The 18754-nt window shown below is 36.4% G+C and overlaps 1 protein-coding gene across 1 annotated transcript; it reads right to left on the bottom strand.

Moving 5' to 3' along the window:
- Window positions 1-1991: 1991 nt before the first annotated feature.
- Window positions 1992-14612, bottom strand: LOC106754919 (protein SIEL-like). Its single transcript, XM_014636989.2, has 8 exons — window positions 13410-14612; window positions 11898-11975; window positions 11534-11767; window positions 11213-11404; window positions 4959-5099; window positions 3963-4052; window positions 3337-3821; window positions 1992-2923 (listed from the first exon to the last, which is right to left on the bottom strand). The coding sequence occupies exons 1-8, from the start codon at window positions 13992-13994 to the stop codon at window positions 2002-2004; spliced, it is 2727 nt and encodes a 908-aa protein (XP_014492475.1). The 5' UTR covers window positions 13995-14612; the 3' UTR covers window positions 1992-2001.
- Window positions 14613-18754: the final 4142 nt, after the last annotated feature.

Here is an 18754-nt window from a genome sequence, read left to right as displayed (position 1 = left end):
GTATGGAAATTCAAGTAGATGGAGCAAAATTTGAATTCATTGAAAAGTTACATCCATCTGTCAACATTAAAGGTATTATAAGTTTTTCGGGGACATGATAGCTTTCATAGAAAATTCGTGAGATTTTTTCAAGATTGCAAAACCATTGAATAACCTACTCGATAAGGGCACTCCTTTTAAATTTTATTTTAATTTTGTTAGAAAAAAAAAGATGGATATCTTGATTCAATAAAAGGTTTTGATGATGACGATAATTAGTGTTGAAGATTTAAAAATTGTTTTGATTCAAGAGATACATTAAAGACTAAATAATTTAGTTGTTGAAGTCTTGGTCTTGTAATCTAGGTATTGTATTTGAATTAGCAGTTCAAGAATCAATCAACAGAACTCAAGCACTAGGAAAGTTTATGATTTTTTAAAAATGTTTTGAAATAATTGATTATCATGAGTAATAACTGATTATCATAATTAATTTTAAATTTTCAGAAAATTCGTTTATGGAAAAATTGATTACAGTTATTATAATCGATCATAAATAACAGATGAGAAATGAGCTCTTCAATTTTTGTCCTAATTTTTAAAATATGAGTCTATAATAAATATTTAACTTATATATAGTTTGAAAATAACTTTTCACTTAAAGGTTCAAGAGCTGTTTGCCAGATAAATTCTCTGTTTTTGTGAAAATAGACTTTGAAAAACCTAATGTGGATATGTCTTTTGAGTGAGTGATGCTCCTATTATCAGAAAACTATTAATTCTTTGTGTGTCAAATGAGATATTTTCTAACTTTAATTTTATTCTCTATGATTGTAAATTCTTGATTATTTTTAATATGATTAACAACTAGATATATGATATTTTGATCCGACCATTATAAAATACTTGTGTAGATTTCTCTTTTCCTACACTCTTTTATACTTATTATATTAAAAGGAATTATTTTTTATTGTAAAGTCATTTAAATTTTTTTTGAAGGCACAACTTTTATTAAATAAACTAAATCACCTTTATCTTCCTTTTTTCTATCTTCCAAATATTCCCTTGTGCGTTTTCTAACAAATTTGATGAAAAAATTTTCCATGCTTTTGCAAAATTAAAAAAAAAAAAATACTCATTCATGCACTCTAATTACTATTCCTAATTGGCAATGTAATTTTGAACTTGTGATGATAGTAACAATGCTGTAAGAGTAGTATTAGGACAAATAAAAGAGAAAATTTTCTATGTACAAGTGAAGTCTTGAATGAGACTCAAATTAATTATACCTGAAAAGGAATTACTTGTTATAATGTATGCACCTGAGAAGTTTAGAGCTTATTTCATTGGGTTCAAAGTTTCTTTATTGACCATGTTGCAATTAAATATTTGTTAACTAAATCAGTTTCAAACCAAGAGTAATAAGGTGATTAAATTAAATATTTATTAACTAAATCATATTTCAAACTAAGACTAATAAGGTAGGTACTTCTGTTGTACGAATTGAATTTGAACATAAAGGATAGAAAAAGTTGTGAGAACAATGTGCAGATAACTTATCAAGATTTATCAATAGTAAGGTGACAATACTTGAGCCATATAAGTGCTAGAAGAATTTCCAAATGAAGAACCTTAGAAATCCAATAACACTTATCATTTACAATCTCTATCTAACATTTCGTAATCTATTAGTAAAAAATAAAAATGCATTCCTTTCATCTGACATCACTACAAAATGCATCACCTATTTTGCTTCTTTTCAAATTTTTTGAAAAAAATAATAATAATTTCCAAAGTTTAACATAGTACTAATAATTATTTATCTATTATACATTTAGTTATATGTGATTTTTATCATCTAGAAATAAAAATAAACTAGTATAAAAATTGTAGTTATTTGATTTAAATGGACAAAAATTATGGTATTTCTTAGTTTAAAAAACACCCTTAAATGACACGGTGAGAGGAACTAAGATCAGTATTTATAGTGCAGTTGTTTCCACTAGTCTAGCTTAAAGCAAATTAATCTTTATTAACCTTGGAAAGATAAACTTGTTTTTCTTTACAAAGAAGTACTAGTTCACGTTTTGGTCCCCGAAACCTTTGGACTGGACCAACATTTTCAAACAAACATTCTGCACCAATGCAAACCTTCAATGTAAGACAATAAGCATCTGGTGTTCTGTAAAAGGGCGCAACAAATGTAAATTTTCTTACCACTTCAGAGCCTTCAAAACAGTCCAAATCAAGAAAGACATGTTGTACGAAACCATCATCCAAAGTCATCCTTAGCCACAGCTTACTCTCACTTGAAATATTATGGAGAGTGATTTCACATGGTACACCAACGGGTAGCCCTGAAACGAAGGGAAGAGGGTGTTCCATGTCATTGTTGGGAATGCTTAGTTCTGCGTTTACATGTTTGATTGTTCCATGAGACATAAACTGCTTCAGAGAGAAAAACTTGAGACATGCATCAAACTGAAGTGGACTGCAAGAACCTCCATCGGTTGAGATGGTACTTAATACTTTCCCAAGTTCAACTACGAAATTGGATGGCAAGGCTGAACTTTCTTTAAGGATAGATTCAACACGTAAATATAGAGCTTTCAGCCTCTTCAATGTATGATTATGACAGATGATTTCAATTTTACATATCCTGAGAGCACACGTTAATAACATTAGCTCCAAGACGTTCAATTCCTCTTCTACAGACAAGCCTATAAACCTACTCATCAATTCTTTAACCCTCCTATCAAGCTTTCCCAGTTTTAATTCCATTTTTCCTATTCGCTGAGAACACAACTTTTTTGCTGGCAGCAAGGGTTCCCATACTTCAGCAAGTAGCTCTATCACCCGGAGGTATAGTATAGTAAATGCCAAAGCATCAGCATCACCGGATCCCAAAGAATCATGTTTCATGGCAGCTAACTCCTTCAAACACCTGCAACATTGGCATCAGCACAGAAATAAATGATTAAAAAGAACAAGGAGAATATTACGCACATGCATAATGAATTTTAACAGCAAAAAATATAAGAAAAAGTGATATTATAAAACCTTGCAGAACATCTTAAATTTCAAGCAAAAAAACCAACTAACTAGAATCCCCATATTCTGTATATAGCATAAATTAATCACACAAAATATAAATCAATATGTGGAAATTGAATTATTTTAAAGGAAGTTTAATAGTCTTTTTAGCCCCAAGTTTTCTCAGAATTATTTAATACATCCCTCAATTTTTTTTCATTTCAATTTAGTCCTACTATGCAACTCACACGATACAAATATTGGAAGAAACAACAAAAAATACCAAGGCACATATGTTACTAAAGTTACACAACAATTCCTCACCTTAAGGACCTTAGCACTTCCTTTGTATGACCTGATTGTATCCTAAGCCACATAGCAGGAGGCTTTGCAAGGATGTAGTTTATAACTTCATCATCCAGAGATTGCTGTTGTTGTATCTGGTTATCTGCTAACTCTTTCGACTCCCTTGTCATATGTGTGCCAATCACCTCATTGCTAGAAAAATTTGGAGCATTATCACCTTCAAATAAAGGCAACTGTTCCTCCCCTTCCGTGAGGTTAATATTTGTTGCAGAATACTCTGTAGATCTGCTTTTCTCACATAGGCGGGCCAAAAGGGAATCCCTATCCATGATATCACTAAAAGCATTATAAATTCTACCTAGGAACGTAACTGCATAAGAAAACATAACTGGTGGTATTCTGCCTACATCAGCATTCAAGAGTGGAGCAGATATAGAAAGAATTAACAGTGCAGCTATCCTTGCACTATCAAATTCTACATTTCCTTCCAAAGCCGTTTCGACCTGTAAAAGCGAAAACAAAAAGTAATCAGTGCCACTACTTCAATGAAATTTAGGTTCATCTGTCTCATTGACATGCAAAATATGTGAAAGGATCAAGAAGTTCTTGTATATGATTATATGCAATAATCCGAACAAGCGCACCTGTTCAAACGTGTCCTTCATAATCAGGCTTACAAATTTCTTGTGATTTCGGCCCAGATGAGAAAAAGTAGAAAATACATCAGCTTCATCCTGGAAGCACCAAAGTTAAAAGTTAAATGGAATATAGGTTGGTTAAAAAGTAGTTGCATTGAGAATCTTGGCTCCATCTTCTGAAAGAACAGGATTACCCCTTAGTGAGAGGGATGACTTTGTAGCAAATGAGCAAATAAGCGGGGGGCAACAAAAGAGGTTGCGAGACTGCCCACAACAGAAAAGTTGTTTCACTCAGGATCACTTCACACCTCTTTGTCTGGATGGTATAATGAAAAGTGAGGGAATGAAAAAAGAAAGAAAGAGAATAACTTTCTTTGAAGGGCCATTAAATGTTCTTTTTATTAATGGCTGGTTTTGAATGCCGGGGGACTACTTTGGTATGTAGTCCACCCATACTGTGGTTAGTCTAGTTTTCACTTAAATAATAATATCTACAACTCTGTTTATATTATCCTGTTCTGCTACACACCTTTATGGCTATTACTAATAATTTTGAAGCCAAAACAAAAAGTTAAATCATGATGGAATATTAAGACAACGATGCAGCAAAGATAAAAATATTATGTAAAAGGGTTAAGAATACACGTAATTAAGGATATTCTTCTCAAGGGACAGGTCTTTAATTGAGGACATATAAAATTGCCAATGGTGCACTGTGAAAGAAGAGATGATGATGCAAAACAAATTATTGCATATTTCAAAATTAAAAACAGAAAATAAAATGGATAGACAATGATTAAAAGATATATTCATATGCAGTCAAGGAACTCAAGGATATAGTACGCTATTGCCTGAATGGTGAAATAAAATTACATGTAGTATACAAAGGTATTTTTGCAGATAAAATAACCTCGAATATTGAAAAAAAGTAAAAAACTAACAAGAGATTTTACGTAGCCATGGAAAATATAAAAGACAAATGGAACCGAGTATAAAGCAAACCTGTGGATAACTGTCTAAATTTCCCAGGAGTCTGTCAACAGATGATTTGAATAATGCCAGATTGTTTAGCTTCATTACTTTAAGTATTTTCCTATAAGTATATCTCACATCCCAACTATCATCTACCAGAGCTCCAAGAAACTGAAAAATAAAATGAAAAATATATTACTAATATCAATAATAAAGAGCATTATATATATAAGTAATGGCATTAGGTGAGTCAGTTCGAGAAAAATTCACGATTTTGGCAAATTAGGTTTCTTGAAAAAGATTAAGATCAATCAAGAATTCAACTAAGAAAACACTCAATGTCCATAAGAAGTATCAATAAAATCCCCACCACTGATTCATGCTGTTGGTCAGGTCTTGCTTGTTTATGAAAAAGACTTCATCACCTGAAACTTAAGGACTATCCAAGAGAGTTTTTAGTAAAAATGTTTCTTCCTTTTAGAAGAGGAAAAAACCATAACAGTCCCCGGTATTTGATTTGATCACCGATACACAAACAATCATTCTTCAGTTTGGCAAACCACAACAGGCAATCTAACCATTGGTCCCAACAAAAATAACCTTTTCCATGCATCCTGCTAGTCATTCTTCACTTTCCAAATGTAATTTTGTTAGGTTCCAGACTTGGGAACCTAATAGCAACTCTCACCTTCACTCCAAGAAACACAGAAAGATTGGAAGAAATCAATTGTATTCACAGTAACAGGTAACCTTTTCCATGCATCCTGCTAGTCATTCTTCACTTTCCAAATGTAATTTTGTTAGGTTCCAGACTTGGGAACCTAATAGCAACTCTCACCTTCACTCCAAGAAACACAGAAAGATTGGAAGAAATCAATTGTATTCACAGTAACAGGTTTGTACAGACAGAACTCAGAGGCATAACCCTCTTCAACAACCATATCCTTCTAACCAGCCAGTATTTATACAATCTTACAAGCTCCCCCCTTAACTGTCGTAGACAGTTAGTTTGTTATATTCAGTTACACTTATTCCTTCTCTCATATACTAACCACCTTTTCTTAACTGTCGTAGCCAGTATTTATACAATCTTACAAGCTCCCCCACCATCTGAATTATCCGAAACGGCCCAAAGTATCTGGCTGATAGTTTTGGGTGGAGTCTAGTAGGCATCGAGGATTGCTTATGGGGTCGTATCTTCAAATAAACCCAGTCCCCTACTTCCACGTTCGCAACCCTCCTCTTTTTATTAGCTTGTCGCACCATGAGATCTTGCCACGCTCAAGATGGAACCTCAATTGTTTCAAAGCTTTGTCCCTGGTTTGAAGCTCTTGATTCACGGCCTCCACTAGAGATTCACCAGGAATGAATCTGTGCAAAGAGGGAGGTGCTCGCCCGTAAACAACCTCAAAAGGGGTGCATCTGATAGCCCCTTGATAGAACGTGTTATACCAAAACTCCGCCCATGATAACACAGTCATCCACCCTTTCGGCTGCTCTGAACAGAAACACCTGAGATATCCCTCTAACACCCGGTTCACCACCTCTGTCTGCCCGTCCGTCTCCGGGTGATACGCGATGCTCATTTTTAACTGGATCCCTTGGCTTTTGAACAATTCATTCCAGAACATGCTTAAGAAGAAGGGGTCCCTGTCGGTCACGATGGATTTTGGAATCCCGTGCAATCGTACTACTTCTCTTAGAAAAATCTCAGCCACCGTCCTTGCCGAATAAGGATGCTTGAGTGGTATGAAATGGGCATACTTGCTCAACCGGTCCACCACNACCAAAATAGCGTCGTACCCCTGAGACTTAGGCAGCCGCACCACGAAATCCATGCTAAGCTCTTCCCATATTGCGTTCGGAATGGGCAAGGGTTGTAATAATCCTTGCGGTGATGACGCTAAATACTTGTGTTGTTGGCACACAAGACATTTAGCCACAAACTCTGTAATGTCTTTTTTCATCCCCACCCAAAATAAGGACTGAGCTATCCTCCGATACGTCCGGTAAACTCCTGAATGACCCCCTGTCTGCGTTTGGTGAAACTCTGCCATCAATCTTAGTAGCCACGAAGATTGTGCCGACAACACCAACCTCCCCTTGTAGTGCAGTCTTCCGTGTTCTATCGTGTATGCTGGGTGAGAATTTGGGTCCACCTCTATCTCTTCTATCACCTTACGTAGTTTTTCGTCCTTGGCTACCTCCTTCATTACTTCTTCGAAATCTTGCCAGTAGGGCCTAGCTATCACTGACAACTCCTTATCTTCGACGTTCACCCCCTCATCCCTTCGGGACAACGCATCTGCCACTCGGTTGGTAGTCCCCACCTTATATACAATTTCAAAATCGTATCCCAACAATTTAGCTATCCAATTTTGTTGATTCTGTGTCGTGATCCGCTGCTCCAAGAGATACCGGAGGCTCCTCTAGTCAGTGTGGACTATGAATCTCTGTCCCAGAAGATAAGGACGCCAGTGCTGGATCGCTAATACCAGAGCCATCAGCTCTTTTTCATATATGGACTTGCTGAGAGCTCCTTCAGATAAGGCCTTGCTGAAAAAGGCTATCGGCTTCTTCCCCTGCATCAATACAACGCCAACCCCTTTGCCCGACGCATCACACTCAATGTGGAAGGGTTGCTGAAAATTTGGGAGGGACAATATTGGGGCTGTCGTGACGGCTGTCTTCAGCGTTTGCCATGCTTCCTCTGCTTTCTCATTCCAAGTAAATCCCCCTTTTTTCAATAGATCCGTTAGAGACCTGGCAATTTTGCCGTAGTCCCTAATGAACCTTTGATAATACCCCGACAAACCCAAAAATCCCCTCAAACTCTTCATTGTTTTTGACCGTTCCCAGTCCACCACCGCCTTTATCTTTTCATCGTCCATCTCCACACCATTGTGAGAGATAATGTGTCCCAAGTATTTGACTTGGGTTTGCCCAAACTCACACTTCCTCCGATTGGCCACCCACTGATCCCGTCTCAGTGTTGACAGGACTTTCCNGACATGCTCCAAGTGCTCCTCCCAGGTTCGACTGTAGACCAGTATATCGTCGAAGAACACGAGCACAAACTTTCGCAAATAGGGCTTGAAGAGATGGTTCATAGTGCTCTGGAATGTTGCCGGCGCGTTGGTGAGCCCGAAAGGCATCACGACGAACTCGTAATGTCCCTGGTGTGTGCGGAATGTCGTCTTCTCGATATCCTTCTCGGCCATGCGGATTTGGTGGTACTCGGCCTTCAAGTCTACCTTAGAAAAATAGGAAGCCCCCCCTAACTCGTCCAGCAGCTCCTCTATCACCGGTATGGGGAACTTATCCGGCACCGTCGCTCTATTCAGGGCTCTGTAGTCTATGCAAAAACGCCAGCTGCCATCTTTTTTCTTGACTAATATTACTGGGCTGGAGTACGGGCTATGACTCGGACGGATCACCCCGATCGGAGCATCTCCGAAACTTGTTGCTCGATCTCATCTTTCATTACATGTGGGTATCGATATGGCCTGACATTGATCGGACCCGTTCCCTCTTTAAGGTGTATCTGATGCACTGTCTCCCTGCTAGGTGGCAACCCCTCAAACTCAGTGAACACCACGTCATGTTGTTCTAGTAAACCCCTCATCTGTTGCTTTTGTTTTTCAGTGAGGCCTGAACACTTTGGGCTGCTGGGATGGGTCTCGCACAAGCCCAACTCCCAGACCAAAAAACATGTTGCCACCTCATCTATTTTTTTTAAAGCTCCGGGGCCCACCANCCTCCTCTCTAAAGTGGGATCCCCTTGTACTGTTATTCTCCTATCTCCTTGTCTGTACTTCATCGTCAACACTCTCCAGTCCACCGTCACCTCCCCAAGCTTTGCTAACCACTCTACCCCTAAGATGACCTCCACCNCTCCGAGCTCGAAGATGTAAAAACGTTCCACAACTTGAGCCTCTCCTATNTCCAACGCTACCTTTTCGCAACANCCATTGATTCTCTTCCTCTGCCCGTCCCCCAGACTCACCAAATACGGNTGTGTTTTTGTCACCGTCATCCGCAATTCCTCCACCACCCGTCGATCAATGAAATTGTGGCTCGCACCACTATCAATTAAAATTAATACCTCTCTTTGTCCAATTTGTCCTCGTAACTTCATTGTCTTTGGTGTCGTAAGCCCGCCGGCGGACAACGCCGACAACTCCATTGTCGCAAGGTTCGTCTCTGTCACTTCTTCGCCTTCGACCTCTTCCTCTTCCTCTACCACAATTAGCATTTTAAGACCCCTCTCTGGGCAGCGATGGCCGGGGCTGAAGGGTCCGCCGCATCTGAAACAACAACCCTCTTCCCTCCGTTTAAGATACTCCGGGTAAGGTAGATTACGAACATTCCGATCACCTCCGCCGCTGGTAGCCTGCCCCTTATTCCGTCCTTGGGTCGCGTCTTTATTACTAGACCCCGCACTTTCTGCCGTTCCTCCTCGCACCGTCGCCTCTCGGTTTGGGTCAACTCGCGTCACCGAACCCGACGCCTTCCCCCAAGAATTTTGATTCTTGGATAACCACCCTCCTCCGGTCTTCGTGCACAATTTCTCCACATCCCTCGCCACTCGCATGGCGGTCATCAAATCCGGTGGGTCATGTGGCCGGACATGATCGCCCACCTCCTCCCTTAGACCGAACAGGAAATACCCCATGATTTGCTCCTCGGGTATCTGGGTCGTCTGCCCCACCAGAACTTCAAAGTCGCGTATGTACTCCTCCACCGGTCCCGACTGTCGTATGGTTGACAGCCTTTCATACATCGTTCCTCGTGTTCCTCCTCCAAAACGGATGCCCAGAGCTCTCTTCAACCCATCCCAAGACAGGTTCTTGGTTTTCTCTCGCCAGAATCGGAACCAGCTTTCGGCGTAGCCATCCGTACTGATGAAGGCCAGTTCCAGTTTCTCCTCCTCCGCCACCTTCTGTACTTCGAAAAAATTTCTCCGCTCTGCCTATCCATACCCAAGGTTCGCCCCCCTCAAAGACTGGTAACTCGACTCGCTTCCTCCATTGGCTCATACCCTCTTGGTTACCGTCTCCACTTCTTCCACCTCCGCTGGGAGCACCACTATTATCGTTCACCGACGACTCACTCTCCCTCTGTTGCTTCCCGTGGTTATTGTGTTGACGTTCTCCAAGCGCCTTCAAGATTGCCTGGACGTCCTGGCGTATCGCCGCCGTCTCTTGTGGCAACGCCCCTGTATCAGCTTTCGTCTCGGCAATTGCCACTTCGACCGCCTCTAAGTGCCCTTCGACTACCACCATTCTTCCCTCCATCTCTACGTGCGATAACACTCTGATTGGGGATCCGGCAGGTCGGACCAAATGTTAGGTTCCAGACTTGNGAACCTAATAGCAACTCTCACCTTCACTCCAAGAAACACAGAAAGATTGGAAGAAATCAATTGTATTCACAGTAACAGGTTTGTACAGACAGAACTCAGAGGCATAACCCTCTTCAATAGGTAAGTACCCGTTAACAATCTAAACAATCAACAACCATATCCCTTCTAACCAGCCAGTATTTATACAATCTTACACGCTCTCCCCTTAACTGTCGTATACAATTAGTTTGTTATATTCAGTTACACTTATTCCTTCTCTCATATACTAACCACCTTTTCTTATTCCTATCAAATTTGGTCAACCTATGAACCTAGTTCATTCTACAAATCTACTGAAAAGCTTAGGGCCATTTGGTTTGAGAAAACAATTTCTATTTTCACCTTTTGTTTTCACTTTTAATGATAAAAATGTCGCATTAATTTTACTTTGATTTCTATTTTCACAAGTTTGTAGTATGTATAGGACATGGTGAAAAAAAAAAACAATAAAAGGTTATTGTCAGTGATTCCTTCACAAACTTTTGAAATAGTGAGAAAATGAAAACAAAATGGAACTTTTGTTATCAAAAATAAAAATAGAGAATGAAAACTACACCTAATTAATTTGAAACCATAACAACTATAACCCTACTTATTTACCAGGAAAATAATCACACCACTAGCAAAACTCCTTAACCATAAAACTTCCAAATAAAACATTAGATTTTCCCCCCAAATTTTGTCCTACCTCCTAGCACACACAGTAAAATTTCTGATTAAGAAAAAGAAAAGAATACAAATAACCAACAAATCTCCATACAGCAATATGAAGAAGGTTCCATAATTTGTCCAATATGAGATAGAGCAAAGGAAAAACCGTAGGCACTAAAATACATACTAGAAATAGAGCAAAATGATTAATGGAGGATCAGAAACACACCATGTGCAAATGTTTTTCATGAAGCTTTAAACGGCCATTAATTGCCATATGGTGCATGGTTTCTAAAGCTTGTAAGCGAACCACCGCAGAATCATCATTCAACACATCCATTAATGAGTCTAACGCTTCACGTGCAAACTCAGCAGATAGACTTGTCAGTGTGCGTAAGGACTCACATACAGACTTCCTCACCTTCATATCAGGCACAAATGAAGAAAATATTATCAAACAATCACACAAGGAATAAACACTATAACTATACCAGATTATTGCTGTCAATTTTAGATAAACCTCTACTAACAAGGGATTTTCAAAAGATACCTCAAAGAACTCATCCTCAAGTCCATGAACTAGTGCACCAGCAACACTACTTGCCAACATGACACATTGTTCAGATGTGCTCTGACTCTCAGTTTCCTTTTGCTTTCCACGTCCTGAAACTCTCTTTGCTAAACTTTGCAAAAGAAGATCCTCCGATACCATTTCCATCTTTCTGAGGCCATTAAATGCTTCAACTCTAACCTTCATATTCATATCTCTTGCCATGGAGCATAACTATATGAACATACAGTGAATGAGTTACGTCATACTGAGGGATCAGGTAACAACTGTCCGAAATTCTAGAAAACTAAAACAGATACGTAACACCAAAAAAACTTGAAACATATGAAGACCAATACTACACCTTGGCAAATACGTCATTGGACCAATAGGCTTTCATCTCTGAGCTAGAAGCTGCCAACATCATACCCCACGAAGCCACCTGGAATATACAAGTATAAATCATTCAAAGACTTACCACCATCAACTAGCTCAATGACAGAATATTAATCAATCGACAATTGACCAAACTCAACAAGAACACTATCTGATTGACACTAATACTAAAATATCAGATTTTCTCATTTCTAATATTTCCGCAACACAATAACTAGCAATAATAAAAAAGGACTTGACACTTCGTTTAATTAGTCATCTAAAAGTATTCCCTACATCACATTTGGTATTGTCTGTGGGTGATGTAGGTCATATCAAATTAATCTTAAATGCAGTATATACTCCCATTCTAAAAAAGAGCACTTCCAAATCATATTGGCCCTTCGTTCATATATCCATTGGTCTTCAAATTGCAGATAAATGCCGCTATCATATTACTTTGGTCCACAAGAAGACCAATTTCATGGTATTAACCGACTGAAATACTATGATGCCACCGTGGTTTTAAATGCGGTTCACTGAAGTCATCGTATTGCAGTTTTTAAAATCCCAGCAATTCGTTCACAATTTCAATAATTATTATGGTTAAAAATCATGGGCATCACTATATTGAAATATACTTTAATAATATAAGGTCATTTTAAAAAATATTTTGAAAGTCACCTCTAAGGAATTCAAGATAACTACCATAAAAAAAATACCTACACTGCAGTTGCAGGATTTATCAGCATAAACAAATAGTCGTGGTAACATGGTTGGCCAGGACCGAATTTGGTTTTCTTCGTCTTTGTGCTTCCCTTAGAGAAAACTGGATCACCCAGTCTTTTTCTAAAATTTAATTAGCTTATATAATTTAATCAAATTATATACTAATGAACAATAAAAATCTTTAAACTTATCTCACTTTAAATTCAAAACAGTCAATTAATTATTACAATAGTTAATTTATATCCTCAAAAATGCAAGCACTTATTAACAGACCGCAAATTACATTTTTAACCTTCATCTCTGCAGAATATCATCCAGTAAAGTAAAATTAAATACTTTCATCATTCTCATTTTTCTTTTTTTTTTTCACTAACTTAGGAGTGCATTCACACGAACTCTTGATCAACCAACCAAAATTACGTCTCACAATTGATCTTCTTCACCCTATTATTCATAATTTACTCTTTCTCTAAAATTCAAATAATTAAAAATAAGCATATAAAATAATTTAAATAATTTATTAAATCTAAACTAAAATATTATATAGGAGAATATTTATCACTAAAATTTTATTATATATAATTTACGCATCCAAAAGTTATCATAAATTTAATTATGTAATTTAGTTTGTAGAATGTCTAAGTTAAAATATTAGGTTTTCCGTTACAAGGACACAGGAGTAAAAATAATCTCTCATCAAATAAAGAAATAATTGGAAGAGGCAGAGAAACGAGTCTATGGAGATGAAAATGATAGCAGAGGAGAACTTTACCACGCGAACCGCAGAGAACCTAACGCAGGGATCGAAGTCCCGAAGCAACTGAACGGCGCGCCGATAACACGCATCGACTAAGCCAACGTCTTTCAACTCTCCACCGCGCTCGATGAATTCGAAGAGCCCTTCAAGCGCCGCGTCTCTCACGTAAGGGTAAGGATCCTTCGTGAACCCCAGCAGCACCGCCAACAGCAGGCCAGGTCGGACCTCGAAACTCGAACCCGCGTTCCGGAGCATCCACGCGCGGGCGGGCACGGAGGCGCCGAAGCACAGCGACGTGAATCGCGCGTCGTCCAGATGAAGGTCCGAGATGGACGCACCGATGGCCTCAACAGCGAGGCGGGGAGAGGATTCGGCGGTGGGAAGAGGCATGGTGGGGGCGAGGTCGGGGTGGCGAGCAGCGCCATCGGAGAGGAGCTTGAGGGAGTGAGGAGTGGGGTGTGGGGAGCTGGTTAGGGTTTGGAGGATGTGGGAGACGGTGCGTTTTGATGTAGAAGGGTGGAGGAGGAGGGACCTCATGGTGCAGAGGGTGCGGAGAGAGAGGGTTTCGTTTTCTTCAGAAGTTTCGTCTGGATTGGCCATTGCCGGAAAAGGGATGCGACGGTGCCGGAGAGAGAGGGTTTCAGATTTTCACAAGCATTATTTCTCATTTACAAGCATATTTATTTTTTTTTTTTGCACAAAAAAACTATTTGTTTTGTTTTGAAACCAGTTTTATAAATGAAGGGAATGATTTTGTTTTTGGGATGTGGACTGTTTTGAAAGTAAAACGAGGGAGGAAGCAAAAACAGTTATAATATAAATTTGTTAAGAAGCGAAATATGTAATTAAATATTAAAATTTATTATTATCTTTTATTAACCATTGTTATTACTTCCTCCAGAAAGCCCAAATCTCAAAACTATAACTATCTCAGGAACGTTGGGCTTTTAGTATTGGGCACTTTCATCCTGTACCCCCATGTTTTCAATCTGCATCCCATAATTTTAAAGTTTTGGATACTGTATAAATAAATGTTGTCAAAAGGAGTGGATTTGTGTTGGAAAGTGTTTGTATTGTCGAGGTGGTTGTTTGTGTTTGCGCCTAGTTGCCGGCAGCCGGTGGTCGTAGCTGGTGATGCCTTGATTTTGAAGAGTTTTCTTAGTTTTCTTTTCAAATTAAACAATTCAAAACGTAAATCATTAAAAAAATTATATTAGAACATAATATTTTTTTTTCATATTATATAATTGAAATAACAAATTTGAGTTTGAGGATGTAAAATTTGTAATTTAGATATACAATCCGAAACATAAAATTTGTATTTTGGATATGTTTTATAATATAAATTTTGTATTTTAAAATGTATAATTCAAAACATAAATTTTGTAACTTTACAAAAAAATTAATTTTTACTTTTTTAATGCATGTAATTGCAATAGTATTACACATTGTTTAAATAAGTTTAACAAAATATTGTTGATTACATATATGGATTCTCATATTTGTATTATAATATTCCTTAAAGAAGATAAGTTGTTTGACTTAAATGAGTCTAATATAATGAAATTTGGTGCAAGCGAGGATGAATTGGTTGAAGGAGATTGGGTTGAGTATTTTACAATTGATGAGTTAAGTAGAATTCTTGTCATTTGTATAAAAAACTTTGATAGAGGAAATATAATTATCTTTTATTTGTGTAGGTGTTAAGTGATATGACTTATTCTAATAGTCTTTAGACTTAGTTTTTAATTGTAGAATTGAGGTTTAACAAAACAAATGGACGACAATGAAACAAAAATTATGTGTTGTTAAGGTGTGAAGTAGGTGATAAGTGTAAAAAGTACAAAAAAAAAAATGTGATTGTTATTTAAGATTATATCTAATTATGTTTACAATTTAGTTGAAAAGTTTCAAGTTTTCGTTTAAATTTTTGTTTCAATTGTATCTAAACTTTTGAAACAGTATTTAATTAGGTATTTTCAAAAACAAATTACTAATGATGTTAAAATGTCACGTATCAATCTATGTTTTTTTTATTTTTATTTTTTTTGTAAAATTTTTTGTTTTCCATATAATCTTTAGTGTGACATGTTTTTTTTTAACTTTTTTTTTTAAAAAGACTTTTTATTTTCCATATGTCAATCTTTAGTGTCACATGACATTATAGTATTTTTTTTATTTCAATTTAGCATATATATGATTCAATTTAATTTTATTTTTTATTATTTATATAAATGTTATATTATTTTTTTATTAAAAATGAACTTTTAACATATTATATTATTTTATATCATTAATTCATGTTTTGTTAATTCATGTGATAATATCAAATAGAACTTAAGACAACTGTTGGTAAAACAAAAGATTGGAGATTAAGATTCATAATGCTCCAAATGAACTGTCGAAGCTCACTTTACATATTCTAATTCATTATTAAATCACATTGAAGATAGGTTAAATAGAATATGTTATTTGTTAAGTTCCTTTATATCAATGTCCGAAGAGAGACCCAAGAGAATGAAAAATTAACTAACAAAAAATAAAGAACTAGGTTTAATTAAAGACATCTAGGCTATTAAGAGCGAGCTTCCTTAAATGAGTTGCATTTGCCTTAAGCAACTACAAGATTACTAAATAAGTTGGCAAATCAAATTGCACATACAACTTGTCACCCAAGAATAATTGTACAAACCTAAAAGTAGAAAACTTAAACTAAAACAATAGTAAAAATCCAATAATGCAGAATGCAAAAAAAAAAAGAAAAAAAAAAGACAAAGTACAACAATCGCACATATCCAAGAATGAAGATGACAAAAACAAAACCCAAAATGAAAATAAAATGTAATGAAGATTAGAGTACCTTGTTATTTGTTGAGAGGTGAAGATGATGGTGTTGGTGTTATCGCTGATGAAGCACTATATAGTTGTAGTAAACACTTTTTGGATTGGATTGAGAGAAAAGAAGAAACACGAACAAGCTATTTTGACTAGGGATGACAACGAGTTAGGTCGAGCACAAATAGTGTCCACCTGTAACCTGACCCGCATAACAAAACTATACCAAATAAAATGTAATGAAGATTGGAGTACCTTGTTATTTGTTGTGTGATGAAGATGATGGTGTTGGTGTTGTCGCTGATGAAACACTATACAATGGTAGTGAACACTTTTTGGATTGGATTGAGAGAAAAGAAGAAACACGAACAATCTACTTTAACTATGGATGGAAACGGGTTATGTTAGGCATAAATAGTGCCTACTCGGAACCTGTCCCGCATGACAAAACTGTACTAATTACCCGCACTGTTACCTGTTGGATACTCGCATAAAAAGAATCCTCAGATTGTTTTCAATCTGCAAATACCTGTTGGATACCCGTTTCCAACCTGCGAATATTTAAAAAAAAATTATTTCATAAATTTTTAAATGAGGTCCAAACTAAATTGCAAAAAAAAAATACAAATAATATTTAAAACATATATCTAAATAAAGTCAATGGATAAGTCAATGATTTGAATATATAAGAACATCATTTTGATTTGAATTTCCTACATTAGATTCTACGAAATGTCCTTGTTGGCCATCATTTATAGGAGAAAATGTATCTTGAGTAGATATCTTAAAAATAGAAACAAAAATACATGCTCGATAAATAAGTGATTGTAATTTCCATTTTATTTCATACATGGGTGATGGAGTTGATGACTTGTCAGTCTTTAGTCAATTTATTTAGACTTTACTTTAGTTGAATTTGTCCAACAAAAAATATTGAAAATGATATTCTATACAAATAATATGCATAAATAAGATGAACAAAGTAATAAACAGTCATAACTAAATATAAACTTGATAAGATTTAATAAAAGACATGAATTGTAATTGATCAACATAAGTTACTCAACTTTGTAACTTATTCTTTTTTAAAATGAAATGAAAGCATATACAAATTAAAAGTTTTCAATATCTAATAAGACATGCATTTGACCTGAGTTATAACAATTTACCCTCAATATTGTTCAACTCATCCAATTAAATCCATTACACAAATTATGAATTTTGAATCAACAGAAAGGAATTTCTTAAAATCAAAAGCAGAGAATTGTAGCTACTACTAAGATTTTCTAAAAAAAATAAAATTGAACTCAAATGTAAGTGTTGTTCTCTGAACTATAATGTAAATCGAATCAAATAGGTGGTAATGAAGATTACAAGTAGGATTAATTTAATTAATTTGATGAAATTTAGAGAGAGAAGATAGCAAAAAATGAATTATCTTTTGGTAATTAAAGAGACTAATCAGATTAACTTAAGATGTACATCGATCAAGAAAGAAACATGTTAATCAAAATATTTTTATTGCCTTTATGTATCAAATCAGATAAGCAATACATTGCTCTAACAAAAAAAAGTAAACAATACATTAAATAATAATCATAATTGAACCATCAACCTAAAAATAAAGAAATAAATAGCATTACAAGAAAATATGTCTTGTAACCTGAAATTTTCACCGATGATAAAAGCATAATTTGAAGGGCAACATGATAGCAAAGATAAACTCATATTTTTATAATCCGGACATATGGCATTCTGATTAGGGAGAAATAACTAAAGCTAATGATAGCAAAAAACATATTAGAGAATTGCAGGAAGTGATATTGCATTTGACTTTATCATCTGTTTCACACTCGAAATTGAATGAAAATAGCATGAGTAATAGGGAGAAGAGAGAATGTGATATTGAAAGAATATTTTATAAGCTTTCTGTTTCGGTAGGAATTTACTGGGACCGAAAGCACTAATTTCGATGACGCGATTCTGCTTCTTTCTGATGCGAAATCTCCAATTGCCTTCGCCGTCCGTTCTTCTGGCCGTCCGTCGCACTCTGATCCTTGCCCGGGAGGGGGGTGGTACCTGTAAAGGCACTCCGACGATCAAGTTAGATGTCGNTATAGGAAGNCCCTCTGTCCTCANCAAGTGGATGCCTAGAACGGAGAGAGGGTGAAACTCAATCAAGTATGAGAGTGTGATAATCAACGTGGAGTAGGCTAAATTGTGCGTACCTTGCTTGGAGGCTTTTGTTCTTTATTTATAGGCTTTGGATCAATATAACAAAATAAAATATAAACAGAACAAAATATAAACAAACTTACCTGAAATATCTCTGTTGAGATATTATTTGNTANTGGAGATATATATGATATTATATGATGATACAGTGTGTTATTTTATGTTTGTGACATAATGGGCCTTCGAGCCTAATAAAGCTGAATCAGTTTAATAATTCGGCCCATTTATGTAATGGGCTTGACCGTTTGGTTTACACTGGTCGTTAGAGAAATACTATCGTACATCATCCC

Source organism: Vigna radiata, unplaced genomic scaffold (assembly GCF_000741045.1).
Source record: "Vigna radiata var. radiata cultivar VC1973A unplaced genomic scaffold, Vradiata_ver6 scaffold_304, whole genome shotgun sequence".
NCBI lineage: Eukaryota > Viridiplantae > Streptophyta > Magnoliopsida > Fabales > Fabaceae > Vigna > Vigna radiata.
Note: the sequence above shows the minus strand (reverse complement) of the source record. Positions and strands in the feature narration are given on the sequence as shown.

Bases quoted from the DNA above. Each gene is read 5' to 3' on its own strand.
- LOC106754919 (XM_014636989.2), bottom strand. From the start codon at position 13,994: ATGGCCAATCCAGACGAAACTTCTGAAGAAAACGAAACCCTCTCTCTC. The intron at 11,976-13,409 runs GTAAAGTTCTCC...TGTATATTCCAG, and splicing joins GGTTCTCTGCGGTTCGCGTG to GTGGCTTCGTGGGGTATGAT. The intron at 3,822-3,962 runs GTGCGCTTGTTC...TCGCTTTTACAG, and splicing joins TGAAGGACACGTTTGAACAG to GTCGAAACGGCTTTGGAAGG.